Here is a 22,643-nt window from a genome sequence, read left to right on the forward strand (position 1 = left end):
GCTGTGGTAGTTTACAGTTCTGTGTACTTTGCAGTACTGGCAATTCCAAATGTTTGCTCTTTCTCAAAAGAAACACTTAAAACATGGTCTTTGATTCTTTGATTTTCACATTATATCCTGGCTATTCGAACATGGACTGCCCCAAAATGGATATTCTAGTGTTGGGTGTCTAGGGGTATGTCACCCCACATTCTCCAAATCTTCTTCTGAGCAAAAGGCCTAAAGAATAAAAACAAAACACCCCCCTCCAAAAAAAAAACCACACCCAAGTCTCTTGTCTCATCAGGGGTGAGGAGTGGTGTCTTTTTAAGACAAAAACCCTCCATAATAGAAAGACCTGGTGACACAGACAGAAAAGCAAGTGTTAGCAGTGCCTGCTCCCATTGGGCACTCCTTCCCAACCCTACTACACCACCACTGACTTTGGGAAATTGTGTATGTACATACACATTACCTCGCTGGGCAAGCTCAATTTAAATGCAGCCTATTAAATTATTTACAGAAGACAGTTGGCCAGCCCATTGTGCTGTGTTAGTAGGAGCCAAAGGTCACTTTGGTTGCCTGGTTGATTCATAGGGTAATCTGATACAGTACTTAGCTTTTTGCCTCCCAGTCAGTGGGTTAAACCTTATCCTCTTGTTATGAGTCAGAGAACCATAAGTTTCAGAAAAAGCTGGAGCCTTTGTTTTTAATGGTTTTGAAGTGGCTGTGCAGCAGAATCCAAAGGGCTGCGAGAGCATCTGCCAGGGGGCTGGGGCGTGTTCTGCAGTAGTGTAAGCCGGACTGACATCTTAGGAGCTGGAACCCTGTACCCTTGTTTCCTTAAGCTGCTTGTCCTTTTCCTAACATCATCTGCAGCTATGAGGATGTTAAGGCATTTATGCTTATCTTTCAGATAGGTGGCACTTTTTGTTTTGGTGGTTTTGTTTTAGATTGTTCTTATGTTTTTTCCTGGGGTCCTCACTATCAGTATCTCCTTTTGGATTCACTGAGCTGATTTTATTCGATATCTCATATGTTCACATCTATTTTTCTTCTGCAAGATACAAGCCTGTGTGCTTTTTGTCAGCTCTTACCTTGGTAACAGATCCCATCAAAAAACAGGGGTATTGGGATACCTTGGTATTGCCAACTTCTGTCTGCTTTAAAACGGTGCATTTACCTCACCCACTTCCAGGATTACTCCCTCCAGGAAGCAGCATTGGTGTCAGCATGCAGGGCAAGTGGTTGGCATTGCAGCAGCTTTCAGTAGACCCTAACTTTATAATGCTTTTTCCAGTAGCTAGCCTAAAGAGAAGGTGGCAGAACACAGCATAGCTGGGAGTTGAAACCTGGTTTGTGAGCTGCAGCCACACCAGTGGCTGTGTGGTTACTAGAAATGCCTGCTCACTTGCAGATTTTGTTTGTGCCTGTGCACGAATGTCTCTTTAAATAAACCACAGGTTACAGGGGCACTGATGTTTTCGGCACGCTGCTCAGGACACCCCAGAGTTTTGTTGTTCCTCTCTCCAAGTAGGCAGAGGTACACAAGTGCTTTTGTATTTCTGCATTCAGCGATCAGAAGTTTGTGCTGCCACCGAGCAGGCTGAGGAAAGGAGGAGTTTTGCTTCTGTGGTCGTGCTCTTAGGAGAGCGAGCCTATCGTATTTCACTCTAATCCTAAGCGATAGCCACGCAGTCTGTTTTATTGTTAGGAGAGCTTTCCTGGAGCTCCTTCACCCAGCTTTTCTCACTAAGGAAGAGCAGGGCAGCCAGAACAAGGAGGCAGAAGTGTGGCCAGTCCATTGTCCCTCCTGAGCTGTGCCATGCCGTGATGTGATCTCTGCCTCTTCTTTTGTCCCTGTGGGGTGTTTTTGGTGAGCCAGAAGAGAGGACTGAAATGTATGCATGCTCCTGGGGAGCGATGCCAGGGTGAAGAGTGGAGCTACAGTTTTTGCTGTTGAGTGGGGAATGGGGAAAACACGTGCCTTAGTGCTATATTCTTCTCAGCCGTTACATGCTTCTCTGAGCTGCTGCTGCAAGGTGCCACTTTCTGCTGCTTTTCTGCCCTTTGTTTTCTTTGGCAGCTCCCTAAGTGCTGTATCAAAACAGCTTCAGGGGAGCTGTGCTGGCACGGTGACCTACCTCCACACTGTTGCTGGTTTAAATGCAGCGAGAAGAAACCTGGACGGAAATTGGATTGAAATTGTTTAGCCTCCCGCGAAAACCACTGAGAAGGGGGACAGGAACGATTTCAGAAAGGTCTGTTTGGAACTGAGGCCAGTAGCTGGCTTGAAAGAAAATGAAAAAGGAGTGTGTTTCAAGACCTTTCAAACTCAAACAAAACCCAGGCTCCCTCTCGCGTGCTGTAAGCTGGATAAATTTCTCCTCCTTGTCAAGGCAGACAAAGAGATTGTTTCGCAGTGATGGTGAACTCTCCTCCATGTGCGTGCAGCAGGTAGACGAGGATGATGAGAACTGGATCTACAGGAGCCAGCAGAGAAAAGGTGACTCTTCAGCTTTCTCTTTAACCCTTGCAATAGCTGCTGCTGTATCAGCCTCTGGTCCGTGCTGTTGTCCAGCTGCTCAGGTCCCACTGGGAGCTGGGAGCCGCAGGTGGGGTAGGAGGAGGAGGGCAGCACAAAAAGCCCAGGAGCAGCACTGCCTTGCCAAGTTTTGCTCAGGTTAAAATTGTGACAGCTTATAGTAATCAACAGGAAAACCTTTAATTTCCCATCTGGGCAGCAGAAAGGTACTGTGTGGTGCATTGGTAAGTTCTGTTTATGCTTCTTGTAGCCGATAGTTGTTGATGGCAGATCCTCTGGGCAGGTGCTGCAGGAATCTCTCCTCATTATGTGGTACCAAAAGCCATTTAAGACTTCACTTGTAACAGCCTAGGTGGCTTTTTGGATGACTGCCTTGTGGTCCTACTGGAAAACGTTAAGTGTGTTTAGGTTTATGAGGGCAGATTGAGAAGAGGTCCCAGATCGAAAATAAAAGAGATGATAGTATGGTGATGGGAATTGCTCCACAGAGAGAAGGGAGATCTAGGATGCATGATAGGTAGCTCTGAATGAACCCTTGCAATACTGAAATCTGCAGTGTGTTTTATACAGGACTTTAAAAAAGTAGCTTTCTTTGTGCATGTTCATTATTTTGAATGGAGTTTGTCAGGTATTTATTCAAGCATACCTCATATTTACCATAAATCAAAATAAATCTCAGAAGTTTGCTCCTCCAAAATGGTGAGCTAGTGTTAGCAGTGTATTTACTGGCTGGCAGGCAGTGGCATATGTGTGTGTGGTTAAAAATACTTTTTGAAGTGATTTGGTTGTAATTTCTCCAGTGCTGCCAGAGCACTAGTTTGTTAATGGAAAGTGTAAGGTTGACTCAGTTCTGTTGTAAGGTCACTCCAGTAAGAGCAGGCAGGTTCTCCAAGGGCATTTGAACTTCAGAGGTTTTTATTTCTTTTCATTTGTGGGAGCAGTTAACAGCTGTCTGACCAGAATTTCAGTTCCAAGTCAGGCTGAATTGTGGCTTTAGTAAATGGTTTGGATGCAGGAACACTAACACAGGATGTATACCCTTGTGTTTTGCTCCCAGCATGCTAGAAGACTATTTTAATCTGTGCTTTGAAGATTTATTTTTAACCCCTTTTGCTCCTGAAAAACTTCCAAAGAGGGAGTTTGTATTTGCACTCAGTAGCTAATATTTAGTTCTGATTGTTGGCATGTTGATACTGTTCAGCAATGTCAGATACGCTTCTTATGCCTCTGGGATCTTACCTGTTGTGGAGCAGAACCACTGTACTCCTGCTGGTACAGCAGGTACTCCTGCTACTGGTCACTATGTAACTTACATAAAGTTTCTCATGCTGCTTTCCTTAGCCTGCGCTCACACCACAAGGCAGAGACGGGAAAGGAAGCTTTACTGAAGGATTAAAGGTGTATTAGTTTTTCTGACTGATTTACATAAAAAGCCCATTGTACAAACTGGAGGGGGAGGCCAGAATTCTTCCCATAATTAGGCAGCAAGCTTATGATAGCTTCCCTGCCTGCCTATAGTGGAGATGATTGTATGTTATTTTTTGAAGGAAGGTGGAATGAGGGATATATTCTTAAGGCTTATTTCCACTTTGCGGGGCCCAATTTGCCTCAACTTATAAAATCTGGCTGGATCATAAATCTAACTGTGCAGTTCTGTCTGACTGGAATCATCTGCCTGGAGGGGGCTGACAAACTGGTGGGGGATGCCAGGGCTGAAGAGAGTTTAGGTTATACACTCCAGCAGGAGAAACTTGTCATGGCTGCAAGTGTTTCACCCAGGACTGTGAGTCAGGCTTGCACAGTGTTGGAACAGTTCGAATATTGGTACCTGGCTGAGATGTAATTTTGGTTCGTGTTCAAAGGCAAAGTATATGTGATAAATGAATACTTGTGTTCTTGAATTAGCTTGCTCCACTGGACTGTTGCGTTGCTGCTTGCCAGCCTTTGTAAGACTGAGGGCTCAAAACAGCATTGTACTTGGTGCTCGAATTAACCACATCACTTAGAATTTATGCAGACTAGAAAGAATTGAGGTGCACAGCAGGCTGGAAAGATGGCTAGTTTTACATAAAACCCAGAGTGTTTAAGTTAGCTGAAAAGCAATCAAAATTTCATCTGTCAGAATAATTTTGCCTTCAGTTCCTCCTCAGGTGAATCAGTGAAAAGAGAAGCCTGACAAATCACAGCCTCTCCTCCTACCTTTTTCTTTGCCTAAGTGTACATGTAAAGGAGGAGCATTAACAGAGCTGGAAATGAAGGAATTGTTGTTCTTTCAGCGCTGTTTCTCTTCCTGTCTTTTTAGACCTCTCATTCTCTTGCCGCTTCATTGCTCTTTCCCGCTCATACTGCATTCCCACGGGGCTGCTAGGTGACAGGCACAAGGCAGCATGTGTTGCGTGGTATTTCACCAGCAAAGCGGCTAATCTGCATTGGCTGCAAACGAGAACTTGCAAACAGTGGTGAGCAGCGAGATTGGATTTGTCAGTTTAAAATGAGCAAGAAAAACAAGACATAAATGATAACTATGAACCTGGGACACACCCGAATGTCCTGTGCAGCTGAGCTCTGTGTGGAAGTCAACTTGGAGGCTCCTGCTTTGCTCTTTGTTTTTAAAAGTTATATAGTATTAAAGATCATTTTGGAACTGGTGGCAAGCACCAAGTAGTCTTCACATCTGATAAAGCAGTTACTAAAAGAGATGTTAAAGTTTGTAGTAAAATAAAGTTTTCTTGTTTAAAGCATTTCTTGCTTAGCCCTGTTCCCTCCTGGTCAGCTGAAGAACCTTTGAAATGAGAGCACACTGTAACTCTCTTGTTTCTCTTCTTCAATCTGAATTTTTAGTTCAGGTTTCTTACTTTGTAGGGTAGGAAGTGTTTTCAGACTGAAGCTCAGAGTGTTTTTCTCCTTTAAAACCACATTAGAACTGTTGTTTTCTTTTAAAAACACAAATAACTGACAAATAGATTTCTTCGAAACTAACATGAAGGTGAGTTTATGGTACAGATCTCACCATATTTACTTCGACTTTGCAGAAGAGGACATTAATCACATTTCAGCATCAGAACATCTTCCTGAGTTGTGCTGATTTGTTTGGTTAGTTGGTTTTGCTTTGTTTATTTTTTTCTTCCTTTCTTCCTTCCTATTGGTTTGAGGTTTGGAAGAGGAAAGCTTGTGACAGCAGCTCTGAGCAGTGCTGCCTTCACGGCTGGGCTTGCTGATCTCCTCACTGTGCTGGCAGGGATGCAGAGAAAGGGAATATGTTTCTCTGGAGCAGTGACCTTACTTCTCCTGTTACTTCCTTCCAGCAGTGATCTTCTGCTCAGGTGTTGAGGAACGACAATTAGCAGTCATGCCTGGCAGCATGTGCAATGCATCCAAAGAACCTGTCACCCAGTGGGGAGGTTTCCCCCTCTCCCTCCCAGCTCCTGTCCCTATTTATTGCTTGGAGTTTTTACTCACTACGTCCATTTAACTTGGTCACTTTCCAACCTTTCTGCATCACAAGAAAGTCAAAAGCCATGGCTGCTTTTTACCGCAGGCTGTACTACCTGGGAAACTTATTCAGAGTCATTAGTCAGAGAAACCTAATTTCTCAGATAACTGCGGTCTTTTAAAGACTGATCAAACATAGTTCAAAAGGTGGCAGCCACTGGCTTTCTGCTGTCTGCTGGCCAAGTCTCAGTCCTTAATATAAAAGCATGGGGAATGCCCATTTTTTCCTTTCAAAAACAGTCTAAATGTGAAACTTTCTTTTAATGCTAAAAATCCTTTAAATTCCTGAGTAGCTACTGTGGGTTCGGCTTTTTGTGTCCTTGTGGCATGTCGGATGGAGCTCATCCTGATGTCCTGATGACAACTCTTAGCAAAGCTATCAGTTGACTTTCTAACTACCCACTGCATGTCACAATCTGAGAACATCAGGGTTACCAAAGGGTTAAATTTCCATGAGCTGAGCAATTAATTTCTTCTGTCACAGTAGCAATATTGCACTGCCTCACTATGTCAGTAAAAATTACGCTCTTCAGCTATGCTTATACTACCTGTGGTCAGTTTAAATATATATAGCATAAATTTTATACTGTTGGATGAGTTTCCCTTCACATTCCAGAGGCAGAGTCGGGAATCAAGAACTTCTGTTTTTGCAATACCAAGGAGTTTGTGTTTTCAGTGCTTCCTGTAGAAACTCAAGGTAGGGATTTTAGACTCTAACATTGTCTGATGTTAGCAGCTCAGCCTTTTTTTTTTGAAGTCCAAATGAATTTTTAAGTTGGGTGTGTTTTAAGTCATGAACACAGTTCATGAGGAGGTTTCAGGGACAAAGCAGCAATCACATTTTTTCTTTAATAATGAGATTTAAGAGTGCCAAGAGCTAGGAAATCCCCATAAGCAAGACTGCTAATTCAGACGTGCTGTTTCTATTCTAATGTAAAAATATTTTTTTCTGCATAAGATCTTGTGGCCAAGGGGGGAAAAGTCATGGCAGTTACTACATAGATAAGGACCTGTAAACCCAAAGGGAGCTGTTAACATTTGTAGAAGCAGTAATATGTGATGGATTGTAGTGTTGGGGCATGTGTTTTTGTGAAAAGGATTCTTGAAGCTTTGGGCAAGTCCATAAATAATCATTTATGGAAACCTCAAAAAGTGTTTGCATAAGAGACTGGAATAACTCCAAAAGAAATACTACATGTTTTATGTACTTTTCTGTGGAAGGCTTATCTTTTTTTTTTTTTTTTTTCAAGAAAGGAATTAATGTTTTATAGGCAGGGAATTTTGTATATGTAAGCAAACATATACAAATCTAAATATTTAAGTGGAAAAATAATGACAGATTTGATACAAGAAAGAAAATTAGCCTTTATCATACCTTCTCCTTTTATGGGTTCTGTGTGCAAAGATAAAACTGGGTATAGTTCCACGCATTTGTAACAATTTGCCTATATGGTCAAGTTTGCATCTTAGTATTTGTGGTTGAAACCATTGGAGGTCGTGCTTTTATGGAAGCAGTCCTCAGCTGGGAGCAGGGGTGCTACTTAAATTACTGAGCCATGTACTATCTATCTTAGCACGTTTGTATCATGGTGCAGCAAAGGGTTCTGTAAAACTATCATGATATACAGTGGCAATCCAAACTTTTCATGCTGGTAAAACAGCTGGAGACAGTTGAAAGTCCTGCATTTAAATACAACTTGAAGTAACAACTTTTATATGTTTGTACATCAATGGAAATGTAATCAAAACTGACTTCTTTCCCATGATTTGTGGTAAATATTGCCATAGAGGGGAAACTGAAAGTGGGTTTGCTACAAAACTTTGTAAGTTACAGAAACAAATTAAGTTTAAGTAAGAAATGTTGATATGTATCACAGAATCATTTGCTCAAAAGCACATCTCTGCTTTTGCTTTATCAAGAAAACATGGATCCAGCCATCATTGCTATTCATTCAAGAAAATCCTTGCCAAATTTCAATTCTTTGCTATTTCTATAGTACAGATAACTTTTGTATTAAAAAAGAAAAAATAAAGTTTGTTTTTTTTTTTTATCTGATCAAAACTTTCCAAACATTTGCTGCAGTTCCTCCCTCTTCACTGACTACCAGGGAGTCCATGTGCCTCCAGGAAGCAGTGGCTGGAGGTCCACGCTCTGTATTAAAGGACCTTTCCAAGTAGACTGTGGCTGGTTTCAATGTTTATATGCTGTCTACTCCAACAGCCGTAACCTCATACTCATGTAAGTCTAATGTTGAATGGTCTTAATCTTCCAGGGGATTGTGAAATATTTCTTGTTATAATGCAGAAGCTGATGGGAAGAACACGTTTGTATGGTATTACGTTGAGGAACCAACATGTTAGAGCTGCTTTCTCAGAAGTTTGATTTTGTTAGGTGAAGGGGAAGTTAACCACAAGGTGTTTGAGAACCATGAAGCTCCTTGGGTTGCTGCTCCCAGGGCAGATGCTGGTTCCTTCTGGGCAGCTCTGTGCTGCTGTGAAGGGAGACCCTGCCTGATTTTATCTTCTGTAGCGCACCTTGCAGAGTACACTTGCAGAGTAGTTCCAGGAAGAGTTTTCTTGGCTGGTCACAGTAGAAGACCATAGTCTTGGGAAATGCAAACAAATTGAGTAGCACCTGAATTAACTGTGTGTTTCTAGTGTTTCAAAGATGTTGCAAACCAATGTCTTCCTTTACTGGATGTTTGGATTAGCCCTGTAGCTAGAGCAGTGCTCTTCACAGAATAGCCTGTTCTTGCTGCTACTTTGCAGTGATGGAGAAAAACACTATGGGTACTATGATTTTCCTTCTGAGAATGTATTATTTTGACCTTTATGAATGGTTTCAAGTTGTATCTTGTGATGTACACACTTCTATATACTCCTATATACTTTACATACTCTTCCTTGCTCCTAGGATATTTCTCATTCCCTCTTAAATCCAGCTATTCCTTATGCTGAAAACTTGGGGAAATGTTTCTCATGCAGTAGAGGGTCAAAACTGAGTCTCCTGACTGGATGTTTTCCAGTGAGACATTGTATGCACAGTTAGAGCTGAAACAACGTGCTGTATGTGCTTTCCTACACACTGCTCATCAAGTAAGAGAATACATGAAAATTTCTGTTTCCATGCAGTTGTTATGCAACTGTTTCATGAATTGTCCCTAAAACTGAGGGGGCCTTTGTCTTCAGCATGGGCATAGCTCACCATTCTGGCAGGACATTGCAAATACTACAGCTACTTGTTTTTCTCCAATCTCCATTACAAATGAAAAGAAAGTGAAGTTAAAGGTTAAGAATGTGGTTTTATGACTAAAGTTAATGAATTTTGCAAGAGTGTATTTAGCTTCTGTTACAATATTTGGAACAATTAAAAAGGGTGGATTTGACAGTTTGTAATTTAAACTGTGAAATACATTTTCTTTTTGTCTTTTAGCTGCAGAATCTCAATAAAAATAAAGAAATTGAACTCTAGCTTTTCCATCCACCTGTGGCTTTTTTGCTGATGCTTACCTCTTAATTCACCTGCTAGCCGTTCTTGCCCACTTGCAGACAGAAACCCCTTTGTTATATTTCTCTTTTCTTCCTGGGGAATTGAAATGTAAATGTCTATAACCTTGTGTGTAGCTTGCTGTTCCAAAGCCTGAGATGAAGTAGTCTGTTAAGATATAAGGCTTGGACGCTCATGGTATCTACTCAAGGTCTGTTTTCAGTATCTGAGCTTGTATGTTGGACACATAAGAGTATGGCATATTTTTCATCCTGAGGAAAGGTAATTAATATGTACACCCTTTGCTCCTTCTAGAGCTTCCCTTACATATGGCATGGCAGCTTCTGCCAGGCATTGCATCTCCCTGAAGCAGATGGATTCTCTGGACATTGAGTCTTGATGAACTTGCAGTGTACCAATGACAGTTATGAGCTGTGAATTAAATGCATTGCAACTGGTGTATGGCTTGCCCATTCACTCAAAACAAGATGATGTGAGAAGCGCGTAGAAAGCTTTCAGCAGAGTTGTTCAGAAGCTGTCAAATCAAACACCGAAGCAGAGGGATTGGGAGGGCTGAATATTACTTGAGAGTAGCTCATGGAGGTGTTGAACAGAAGTTATTCCTGTTTGCAGTTAACACAGGTCCATAATAGTGCATGCGCATTTGTGTGCAGGTATATTGGAAGGGAGGAGGGAGGCAGACATGACCCCTCTTCCCACTTCTTACATGGACTGTGGGCCATGTCCTTTAACTGCGGTACAAGAAAGCATGCTTGCCAGTTGGCAGGTCAGGGTTGATAGGAGTGGCTGCTGGATGGAGGCATGGCTTGGCCTCCTTGCTGCTTTGGCCAGGAACAGCACCTGCCCACTGAGCACCATGTGCCTAGATGCAGCATGTTCCTGTCAGTTGGGTCCCATCAGATCCGCTCCCTTCGCCTGCTGCCTCTGTTTCCTACTGCTTGTTTGCATGTGTGAATTTTCTTCTGTGAGGCTTTATTTCATTTTGCACATGCAGGTGCTCCCTAATGCAGCAGGGATGCTCACAGATTACGTATTTGGCTTAACTCTGAATCACACTCTTGTAGGCACCTAACTAGTGACTTTAATAAAGAGGTACCTGTGGAAAAAACATTGTTAATTTTGATTCTGTCATTTAGTGCCTGAAATAGGTATAGAAACTAATGAATAGTGGAGGCTGTTGCCTTACAGAAACTGAAATTTGTTTGTACTTGCTTGTAATTTCCATGGAGTCCTTTGTATCTGTTTTTTTTTCCTGGTAGTCAAGACTGCTGAAATACTAGTGAGTAAGGGTGAGTGATTACAGCATACCATACACTTACACAGAAACTTTCATCCAGGAATTACTAACTCCATTTTATTAACCTTGACTAAAGCACATAATGCCAGATATGATAAATATGGCATTTTCGTTTCAGAATGAAAATGAGGTCATTTTGACATGTAGTGGCAGGATCAGGGATGAAATTGTACGTTTGACTTGTAGCCAACTTGATCTGCTTTTGCAAAGGGAAAAGACCCCCTGTGCTCAAGCAGCACAACTCCTTCCACTGGTGATGGAGCTGGACCAACGGTGAGAGGGCGGCTGTGACTGTGATTCAGCTGGGACTTCAGGAAAGGCAGATAACCTCTTAAATTAATCAATCAAATGAAAAATAACTGATTTTATTCTCTCTGCTCTGCGCTGACACTTCACACACAGGTGCAGGAGCCTCAGTGAAGAAGCAGTTGAGTTTCTGCCATCATTCCAGGGATGCCATCATCCCAGGGATGATGGCAGAAAACGCCTAAAGGCTGGCTCAGATTTGTAGAAAGGAAAGAGGTAGAACAGGTGGGGATGCAGGAATGTTTCCCTTTGCAACACACAAGTGAAGCTGTAATAACCTACAAACCTGCTCTGCCACCATGCTCTGCGCATAGTTACTGATGAGAGAGCTGTCTGTTTGCTACCCAAGGACAGCGAATGCCCAAGTGCCAATTCTTGTAATTTGTTTTCAAGGACTTGGGTGTATTTTGGCCTGTTGCTTCAAACCAGAAGAGAATTACTTAAAGTACTGCTGGTTTTAGCTCAAAATTTCAGTGAACTGTTTCTGGTCTGTTAGTTAAGCATTTTGATGATGTGAATGAAGATGGATCCCCAGCTGGTACTGATGGTGTGCCTGCATGGTGGTTGTATTGCTTAGGGCAAAAGAGAAACTGGTTTTTTTTGCTTGCTCCTTTGTGTTTGGTCGATGTTTCAGCCTTGGGGAGCTTTTCAGTAAAAGATCACTGCTCTGTATTTGGTGACAATGTACCGTAATTGTGCACGTTTCAGGAAGCAACCTGTTCTGTTCTCCTCCACCTTGTAGGACAGTGTGTAACAGTACAGTTGTCTCTGGATGCCAGGATGATAATGGGTGATTTTGATATTCTCAGTCGGCCAAAGGTGGCCTTAGAGCTTTCCTCAGTGGCTTGCTGTGACAGGGCTAGTGAAATACTGATGGCATCAGTCTGAAGGAGCAAGCCATATCAACCTGTGGTATACCTGCTCATTCTGGAGTAATGCACAGGTGACTGGGCAAAGGAAATTGCCACAAGGGCCTTTTTTTGTGTTGTTTAAACAGTAAACATTATCACTACAGCCCAGTTGCATCCATTAATCAAAGGTAATTTGGCACACAACCCTTGCAAAACTATGGATTCTTAATTTAGGAGCAGGTCTTATAGCAGCAGGTTGAAGTGACTGAATTGCCTGTTGTTTTTCGAGGCTTCTTCAGAATTTCTTCTCTAGCCTCTCTTTAAATTTAGGATTGTCAGTCACTGTTTCGGAATAATTAGTTTTCTCCTTGTCATCTGATAAGCTTCTGTACACTTTGGTCCTCACCACACAACCAGGAATGACCTCTTTGTTCGACTTCTGCAGCAAAGAAATTCCTTAATGAATTTGGATAGCTTGGTTACAGATTCCTTTCTTGACCTACAGCAGCTCTTAAAAAGATTTTGCCCTTTCTGCACCCTTTGTCTGAAGAGTAAGGCAAACAAAAGATAAGGCAAACTAATTCATGACTTCATTGTATTTGTTTTCTTCCTCACTTAAGGCAGAAGATAGTTCATTCCTAAACCCCATTTATTTTATTAGTTTTAATGCCGAGCACTTTGCACCTGCAGACCTTGCTGGGTTTATTACAGAAGAAGTTTGTGTTTGCAGTAATCAGAAACCATTCCACAAATCCTGTGTCTATTATCTAATTTAAAACTCTTCCTGTATACCTATAGCTAGGGTAGGAACAGAAATAAAGTCATTTCATTGAAAATCTCCTTTTGGTGAAAAAGGACATACACACACGTAACAGATTTTACTTTAGCTCCTGAATTTATATGTGACTAACGTGGAACTATGTCCCCCCTTCAAGTAAGAGGTCAGTGTTTTAGGTTTAATTCTCTAGGAAAACAATTTCAAATGGTTTCAAAGATTATATTGGAAGAAGGCTGTTTTAGAAATAAATTTCAGTCATAGGCTAGAGCTCTTTTTCAAATGTGGATTCTGTTTTGAAGGACATACTTCCAGCCTGATTGTTTGAGTAAGTTACTTGTTCTATTCATCCCTGTTGCTTAAAAGTGCTTAAAATTGTTATTTCATCTATATTTCAATATGTGAAAAATTCTGTTTCTTGTGCCAGTCTTGAAAAGTATGACAAGGCCCTAAAGCTGCGAATCTCGGGATGTGTGACCAGATCTATACTAGTTGTTTCACTGGTAATTTCACTTGTTTCACAAGTTACCTGCCTGCATTACTATTTTAGCAGGACAGGACACATCTCCTGCTATGGTGAGTATTTATCCATTTGAGTTAAAGCATGGGGTTATTCTAATTATTGACAGTGGATTCTGTTTTGAAGGACATACTTCCAGCCTGATCATTTCAGTAAGTTACTTGTTTCATTATGTTTGCTGTGACTTTCCCTAAGTGAATTTCATCTTCTGTAACAGTTTTTAAAATACTTCTTTCCTTCCTCACTGTATGAGGAAACTCCACCCTAATCAGTCCTCAACTGGAATGGGTAATATAATGCACACTATCAACTGTAAGAGATAATAGCAAAATATTTTCTCTCACTTTGGAGTTACAAGAATATTTGGTTTTACTTATGACAATAATGGTTAATATCTTTTCAGCTAGTGCCTGGTTTCCGAGTCAGTGCTGCTGCTTTAGAGATACACTGAGGCTAACCTGTGACCTCTCTTTATCTCTCCCCCTCTTATCACCAGTGGGACCACAGGGCCTGTTGGCCTTTTGGTCTGGCTTTCCTTAGTGCTTGAGCAGACTGCAGACCAAACAGTGTTGGGTTGTGACAACCTTCACGTTGAAAATCTTACTTCTACTCCAGCTGGTTTCTTTGGATAGTTTTTCAGGGTGGGTTGTTAGATTTTTCTTTTGTTTGTGTGTTTTATGCACAGTTTGAAAGGGAAATGTGTCAGAATGATTCAGGCTTTGGAAAATAAAATCTCTTTCAATAGTTGGCACCCATCCAGGGTGTCAGAAACATACATCTCCACAGATCTCTTTGGTTCTAAAAGGAAAAAGGATTTAATCAGACATCCCAACAGCCCTGCTAGCTAGCAGTCAGACTGGGATGCGCCTTGCTGTGCAGCAAGACAGAAACAGCCTAAACCCTCATCCTTTTTCTGTGATTTGGGCAGGTCTGAGTTGCATTTTCTTCCACTCATTTCAATGGTACAATCTTTAGTATCAAAAAAAGGGCTGGAAGTATACATATATTTTTCCTAAATTTATTTCCCTCCATCCTGCTGCACTTTCAAGTTAGGGCAGTTAAGGGAAAATGGAAATAGTGATGTTATGTTTTCAACAAGGGGAAAATGACACTGGCTTATTTCTTCTAGTTGTTCTTAGAGAGCTGATATTTCACTGGCTTGGCAGTGTAAGATAGAGAATGAAAGACATGGTTTGGTGTGTTAAAATTCCTGACTTCATGTGGTTAAAACCTTTCTATTCAGAAGACCATGACCAGTCCTCATTAAACATGGATGTGCATGCACAATTCTCCATGTAATTCTCTCCTCTGTGCAGCCACTATACTGAGCAATTGCTGAGTAGGAGCACTGTCCCTGTGAGAGGTGGTGGTGGCAGTTGACATTATCTCCTCATGGGGTAGATGTGCTTGGTTATGTTCACGCTTGTAGCTGTCTCTTCGTATGTGGCTTGACAGGTAATGCTATATACAGTCAGTATATATTTTAATTTGACTGTTGGAAGATATTTACATGTTATTTCCATAGCATTCACCTTGTACAATGGATAAATCTGGCTCCCTGGTGTCACAGACGGCAAAATGAGATGTAGGGAGTCAGTGAACTAGTTCCCTGATGGGACTCAAAGTTAGGACCAAGTGTGATGTCCTTCAGGTGTCACAGATTCCAGAGGTGGGCCTGTCTCCTGTCTTGGGTTGAGTAATTCTGCACTTTTCCCAAATAAGTGATTTTTTTTCTTTCCTTTTTTTTTTTTTTTTTTTTTAAGCACTCCCTCTTCCCCAGTGGGCATCAGGAATGTGGGAATTCCATTCAGGCTTCTTTTTTTTCCTCCCAGTGAGGGTGGGAGGAGCTGGTGAACAGGACTGAGGGTATCCCCTAAGGGAAGGGATCCTGGTCCAAACCCTTACAAAGGGGTATGTGCCACCAGTGTTATGGCCCCGAGCAATTTCTGACTTTTCAGCATTTTAATAAGCACAGTGCATTCAGGCTGTGTCTGGTTTCTCAGGCAGCATTATTGTTCTTCTTCCTCCTTGTTTTATTGACAGTTTTTCCCACTGCCTGTGTTCAGAACTGGATGCTGGGTTTGTATCTTTTTTGTATTTTTCTACTTGTGTCTGCGATTCCTCCGGAGCCTGTTGTGTGGTTTCTCAGTCCCCAGTGGCATGCTCACAGCTGCTCTCAGTCCCCAGCGATTATCACTAATATGGTGCTTACTTCCCCTTCCAGGTAATTAATGAGTAGATTTAACAAGATTAGACCTTAAAGTCCCTCTGGTATCCAAGTAACCTTCCTCCAGCTACAATATGATTTTTATTTGTTTTGCCTCCATGAAGTGTTTATTCCTGGAGCCCTCTGAAGAGTTAGGGTAGGAAATAGTTTCTGCATGCCTGGAACACCAGAAAATGGAATTAAGGGGAAAAAGCCCTTTTGCTTCTCAGAGCATAAGGAAATTACATTAGTCTGTACCTTTTCTAGCAGGGTTTAAAAAAGAAAAGGCAGGCTGAGCTGTATAAACGCCATTTCTGGATTTTGAGCTACTCCACTGTAACATCTCCACTTTTTTTTTTGCCAGTGCAGCCTGTCCTTAGCCCTCTCTAAAATGAAGTAACTTTTCTTACATGATGACAGATCTTTGAAGTGTGATACTTTAAGATCTAAGCACCATTACTGGTACTCCACATCTCATTAGTGCTGCTTTATCTGGGGTCTGAACTGCCCTTTTCAAGGTGACTGGAACAGGCTTTTTTTCTGGAGCTCCACCCAAAGATAACATGTGTTTGCATTTCTTTCTTTTCATTGGGCTTTATATGGAGGGGTTTAGAACTCAAACATTTGGAGATGGTCGCACTTGTCGGTTGTTTGGCGAGGTCGATTACCTTCCTCCTGGTTCTTGTATTTCTTTGCTCTACAAGGCCAGGCCCTACAAAAGTTAGTCAACACAACAAAGCTGCATTTAGCCCCAGATATCATTAGGGCTGGTGGCAGCTCTTCCTGACCCTTATAAAATAAAATGCTTACAAAGTTGTGTGTTTCTATTCCTGAAGGTCTCCTCCACAGAAACAGAATGTATGCAAGAAATCTTTTTAGACACATCACCTCTGGTGTTGAGCTGGGGAAGCAGTCTTAAGGTGCACAGAAAGGAATATACAGTACTCAAATAACGAGCATTTTCTCTAGCTCTGCTGTTCAGATACACTTGCAAGATTTCCGTTTATTAAGCTTATGTTATAGAATCATAGAATCACACAATGATTTGAGTTGAAGGGGACCTTAAAGATTACCTAGTTCCAAGCCCCCTGCCATTGCCATGTATGTTGGATGAAATAGAAAACTGCACAAGCAGAGCCCTTTCCAAGACCAGGCATAGATTCCAGAACAAACAAAAACCACCAAGAACAGAGTGATTCACAGAATCGTAGGATGGTTTGGTTTAGAAGGGAACTTAAAAGACCACCTAGTTCTAACCCCCCTGCCATGGGCAGCGACACCTTCCAGGACTTGTGCAAAGCCCCATCCAACCTGGCCTTGAACACTGCCAGGGATGGGGCAGCCACAGCTTCTCTGGGCAACCTGTGCCAGTGTCTCAACACCCTCCTAGTGAAGAACTTCTTCCCATTATCTAATATTAATAATGAACAGTCCTGTGGGATTACGGTTTCTCTCATGCCCATAAACTGAATGCACAGCGGTGAGAAATGCTGACGAGCTACAACAATTGCCTTCAGGCCTGCTGGGTCGGAAGGACTGTGCCCGGCAGGCAGCGTGTCGCTGCGGGGTGAGCGGGGGGGGCAGGTCTCAGCGCTGAGGCGGAGGCCCCCGCGGATTGGGCGGCGGCGGGGGTCCTGAGGGCCGGGGCCCCTCTTCGCCGCCTGCCCTCAGCCGCGGGATGGGGTGGGACGTGCCGTGCTGGAGAGCAGCTGGGCCGGGCACTGCGGGGTGCCGCGCCCGGGAGGCACGGACCGGCTCGACCCGGTACTGCTCCGCCTCACCTCGCCTCGAGCCGGGACTGGACAGGACGGAGAGGAGGCAGGATGTTCTGCCTGAAAGGTGAGGGTGCCGCCGTTTCCAGCTGGACCCCCGAGTCCGGTGGAGGACGGGTTTTGGGAGTGAAATGTAATCCTTAAAATGAAGTGTTCTCAGTGCGTTGGTGAGGGAGCGCCTGAATTTGCTGTTCCTTTTGTTCTGGCGGCGCGGGTCCTGTGGGAGGACGCGGGGCAGGTGGCGTACCCAGCCCTGGCCGGGGCTGCCCGTGCAGGGGAGCTGCTGTAGTGGCCCGGTGTGGGAGCATATCTGCTGGTGGTACCAGGCCTTTATGTACCTTGGTTCGGTTTTGTCCGAACCCCGCATGGGTGAAATGTGTGGGGCGCCCGCAGAAAGAGCAGAGAATCAGTCATGACTCTGGTGTTGCAGGTGCTTAATATAAACTCCTGTGGCTCAGCCAGGCTGTGCTGACTCTCGTTTAGATGTAGTGCAGATTTCACTTCCTAAGAGCATGGTTCTGAAGCTAAAAGGCTAGGAAAAGCTTACTGGTTTTCTTTAATGTCCATATTTCTGGTTTTATTAGAAATTGATATTACTGCTACTCTTCTGACTGAAGTACAGTTGTTGAAAGATGACATTGGAGAGCTGTAAGAAACTTTTCCTGGGAAAGAGCAGCAATCAAGTTAAATACTTGAGCACTTATCAAGGCTTGCTCAGAATATTTTTCTTTTCTAAGCTGATTCAAAACATTGACTGCTTTCATTTTACTAGTGACTCCTATTTGTGCAGGATCCCCACTAAGGAACTTGGTACAGTTGCCAACCATAAATTAAAAAGGACATAAAAAGAAGTTCCTTTTCTGTCAATTTCGGAGTAGCAAACCAGTGTTTCTAGAGAAAATCTTAATGGATCATACGACACAATTTGCTATGCAGTGGTTTAACTTAAATTGTTCCAATATACAAAGTCAACAAAAACCCACGATGTTTAAATTTTTTAACTGCACAAGAGGTTTTCAATTCATGACAATTCAACAGGTCACTGGAATTTAGAAGCAGTGAAATCTTTGTTAAAGCATTAAATTAAAGATACAGGACAGAAGTTGTTTAAATGAAGAGTATAATAGATGAAATTGTGTTATAGTATAAGAGCTAAAAGGCTTTCAGGTGAGTTGGATAGCTAAGAAGACAAGGCTTCTGTAACCTACATCACCTGGCTGAAAACCAGGGGGTAAAGTTTTTGGAGACTGTCACATGTGCAGCAAGTTTGTTTGTACAGAAGCAAAGAATTTTTGACTTGCATAACAATGGAATTATATTTTTTTGTTTGTTTTTTATCTTGACCATATGGGGAAAAGTATTTTCAAAAGTTTCAGGTTTTATTTCTGAATAAGAAAAGTTGCTAGTTACAAGATCTAAAAAGCAGTACTGGGTAGTTTTGCTGTATAGCAGTGTAATTTGTTGCGTGTTAACTTTTTCCTGTTCGCATGCACTTACGTCTGTTTTCTCCAAGTCACTGTGCTTCACACTGTTTCATAGAATCATAGAATAATTAGGGTTGGAAAGGACCTTAAGATCATCTAGTTCCAACCCCCCTGCCGTGGGCAGGGACACCTTACGCTAAACCATATCACCCAAGGCCTCGTCCAGCCTGGTCTTGAACACTGCCAGGGATGGAGCATTCACAACCTCCCTGGGCAATCCATTCCAGTGCCTCACCACCCTAACAGGAAAGAATTTCTTCCTTATATCCAGTCTAAACTTCCCCTGTTTAAGTTTTAACCCGTTACTCCTTGTCCTATCACTGCAGTCCCTAATGAAGAGTCCCTCCCCAGCATCCCTGTAGGCCCCCTTCAGATACTGGAAGGCTGCTATGAGGTCTCCACACAGCCTTCTCTTCTCCAGGCTGAACAGCCCCAACTTCCTCATCCTGTCTTCATATGGGAGGTGCTCCAGTCCCCTGATCATCCTTGTGGCCCTTCTCTGGACTTGTTCCAACAGTTCCATGTCCTTTTTATGTTGAGGACACCAGAACTGCACACAATACTCCAAGTGAGGTCTCATGAGAGCAGAGTAGAGGAGCAGGACCACCTCCTTCAACCTGCTGGTCACGCTCCTTTTGATGCAGCCCAGGATACGGTTGGCTTTCTGGGCTGCAAGCGCACACTGCAGCCGGCTCATGTTCATTTTCTCATCAACCAACACCCCCAAGTCTTTCTCCTCAGGGCTGCTCTGAATCTCTTCTCTGCCCAGCCTGTAGCTGTGCCTGGGATTGCTCCGACCCAGGTGTAGGACCTTGCACTTGTCATGGTTAAACTTCATGAGGTTGGCATCAGCCCACCTCACAGGCATGTCAAGGTCCCTCTGGATGGCATTCCTCCCCTCCAGCGTATCAACCGAACCACACAGCTTGGTGTCATCGGCAAACTTGCTGAGGGCGCACTCAATCCCACTGTCCATGTCAGCAACAAAGATGTTAAACAAGACCGGTCCCAGCACTGATCCCTGAGGGACACCACTCGTTACTGGTCTCCAGCCGGACATTGAGCCATTGACCATGACTCTTTGTGTGCAGCCATCCAGCCAGTTCTTTATGCACCGAGTGGTCCATCCATCAAATTGATGTCTCTCCAATTTAGAGACAAGGATGTTGTGTGGGACAGTGTTGAACGCTTTACACAAGTCCAGCTGGATGACATCAACTGCTCTACCCCTGTCCATCAGTTCTGTAGCCCCATCATAGAAGGCCACCAAATTGGTCAGGCAGGATTTCCCCTTAGTGAAGCCATGCTGGCTGTCACCAAGCACCTTGTTGATTTTCATGTGCCTCAGCATGCTATCCAGGAGAAGTTTGTAGTAGACTTCTGCCTACCGTAACAAGACACAGTCACTGTGTATTACATTATTATGCACTGAAAATCATGATTCTGAAATACTCAGCTGGGGCGTTATTGATAATCTTAACACATGAAGGAGCGAAGTTGTTACATACCAGTCCTTACACTGACTTGATGGTAGTGTGTGTAGGGAGGAGGGTCTGTTTTTGAAACAGCAGGGCTTGTCAGAGTCTGGTATGTTTGGGCTCTTAGGGCTCAAGGAGAAGTGATGTAGTTATTTAGGTGCTGCCCTGGCTACCACCTCACACAGTGTTTTCTCATTCTGATCCAGCAGACAGTCTTGATCAGATGAATAAGACCCAGGTTTGCTTAGGGTGTATTTGTTCAATGTGGATGTGCTGGGTGTGCATGGGCTTGGTGATGAAACCCCTGCTCTGGAACTCGGTCTCCAGGAGCTCTAGGGGCCTGCTGCCTCTAATTTTTGCCTTTTTTTTTCTTTTTCTTTCTTTTTTTTTTTTTTTTTTCAGATTCCTGTTTCTGTTTGCTTTATGATAGTCCATACTATCAGCACAGAGCCTCTTGGTGCTGTGCCTTTCCCAGCTGCCCTTTAAGGCACTTGGGGAAAAGAGGTGGCAGGAGCAGGGCACCTCAGCTCCTGCATGGTGGGCGACCCATCGTCGTCTCCTTGCAGGCTGATCCAAGCTGTCCAGTGCTGGGGTGCTTGGTGGCCCTCACGACCCTTGATGTGATCCCCACCGAGTGAAACAAGAGTTGTATTGCTGTTTGATCGAAATTGGGCATCTGCAGCAGAGGCAATGCTGCATGCTTGATGCTGTGTGCTTGTTATTGATCTTTTTGGACTAAAGAGGTATAAATGGAAGACTAAAATAAATTTTCATATAAAACAGTTAATTGCTAGAAAGGTCATGAGCCAGTTCATTGGCATGTCCTGAGCTCATGTTTCTGTAATATTTGCCTAGAGTTTCTCTTTCCTTTATAGCTTTTGTAGAAGGAGAACAGTGCGAAGAAATGCTGTAAAGCAAGCATGTGCGCTTTCTGCTTGCCTGCACTTGGGAAGTATTTTCCATCCTTGCTTGTCTTACAGCTGTGGATTTGTGAGGGAAGTCTTTTATACTAATAATAGCAAGAAGTTATGATAGAAGCTATCCATGAAAAATCCCAGGCATGTGCTGCTTGCTCCCTGGAGAAGGGTTCCATGCTAGAAATGCAGGGTTTTTTTAATTTATTTTTTGTAAAAGATCACAGGGCTGCTCACCAGTTGTCTCATGTGTTCTGTGCATGTAAGGACATTCCTTGGATTCCTTTCTTGGAAATGTTCTCATAAAATACCCAGTGTTTGAAATCAGAAACAGATTGATGTCTCTAAAACAAATGCATTTTCCAAGTTGAACTGGGCAAGCAAAAATTTGTTTAAGTTGCTTTCTTCTTTTTTTCTTTCTCTCTGTTTAAAGTTTTTTTTGTGTATGTGTGTTAACAGCAGTCCAAAATGAGGGAGGGGAGATGTAGTAATCTAAATGAAAGTATCTGCCAAAGTGAAGATTCCTGGCAAAATTTAGTGAGTTTAGTTTAAACCTAAGATTGATCGTGTGGCATTTGTTCCTCTGGCTTCATTTCAATATTTTTCTTTCTGAGTTGTGTGTAATCGCAATGGGCATTGTGAGTCAGACCCATTCTTTTGTAATTGTTTTTTTGTATCATATGCATTATTTTAATAGATGGAGTGAGGACATTTCTCATCTGTATTAATTCAAAATAGAATCATAAGTAGAATCATAGAACCCTAGTACAGTTTGGGTTGGAAGGTCTAGTTCAGCCCCCCTGCAGTGAGCATGGACATCTTCAACTAGGTCAGGTTGCCCAGAACCATATCCAGCCTGGCCTTGAATGTCTCCAAGGACCACGCATCTCCCACCTCCCTGGGCAACCTGTGCCAATGTTTTGTTACCCTCATTCTTCCTCACATCCAGCTGAAATCTCCCCTCTTTTAGTTTAAGACCATTACACCATATCCTGTCACAACAGGCCCTGCTAAAAAGTCTCTCCCCATCTTTCTTACAGGCCCATTTTAAGAACTGAAAGGCTGCAGTAAGGTTTCTCTGGAGTCTTGTCTTTTCCAGGCTGGACAACCCCAACTCTCAGACTTTCCTCATAGAATAGGTGCTCCAGCCCTCTGATTTGTGGCCCTCCTCTGGATCCTCTCTAACAGGTCCATAAAAGCAGTTTGAACAAATGCAGAATTAGTACAAACAAATGATAATTAAGTGTATGACTTGGAGTTTAAAAATCCACTGAGAGAAAAGCTCTGCTATGTTTCTTAATTTCTCCTGTATCTCATAGAATTACTCTTTCTGCTGTGCTGTTTCATTGGGGGGGGGGGTGTGCTACTGTTTTTCCTATCCCCACTCAAGTGAATGGCTGCTTGTTCATCTTGGATGCAGCTGGGGTCTGCTGCTCCCTCTCTATCTGCCGAATGAAGGTGCTCAGTTACACCTGTGTGAACTCCTGGTAGACCAGGAGAGCTAGAGAGCTCTGTC

The 22,643-nt window shown here is 43.0% G+C and overlaps 1 protein-coding gene across 7 annotated transcripts in view; it reads left to right on the top strand.

Annotated features, from left to right (window-relative positions):
• Positions 1–22,643, top strand: part of NHSL1 (NHS like 1) — a 176,832-nt gene that overhangs the window by 72,477 nt on the left and 81,712 nt on the right. For 2 of the 7 annotated variants that reach the window (XM_062622800.1, XM_062622802.1), the window contains exon 1: positions 1,685–2,485. The exons of the other annotated variants lie outside the window; for them this stretch is intronic. In XM_062622800.1, the coding sequence (XP_062478784.1) occupies positions 2,281–2,485 (205 nt within the window). In that variant the 5' untranslated portion in view covers positions 1,685–2,280. Of the gene's footprint in view, positions 1–1,684; positions 2,486–22,643 lie in introns of those variants that run through there. 7 annotated transcript variants of the gene reach the window in all.

The sequence above is a fragment of the Pezoporus occidentalis genome, unplaced genomic scaffold, assembly GCF_034315485.1.
Source record: "Pezoporus occidentalis ecotype Australia unplaced genomic scaffold, CSIRO_AGI_Poc_V1 ctg248, whole genome shotgun sequence".
Classification (NCBI taxonomy): Eukaryota; Metazoa; Chordata; class Aves; order Psittaciformes; family Psittacidae; genus Pezoporus; species Pezoporus occidentalis.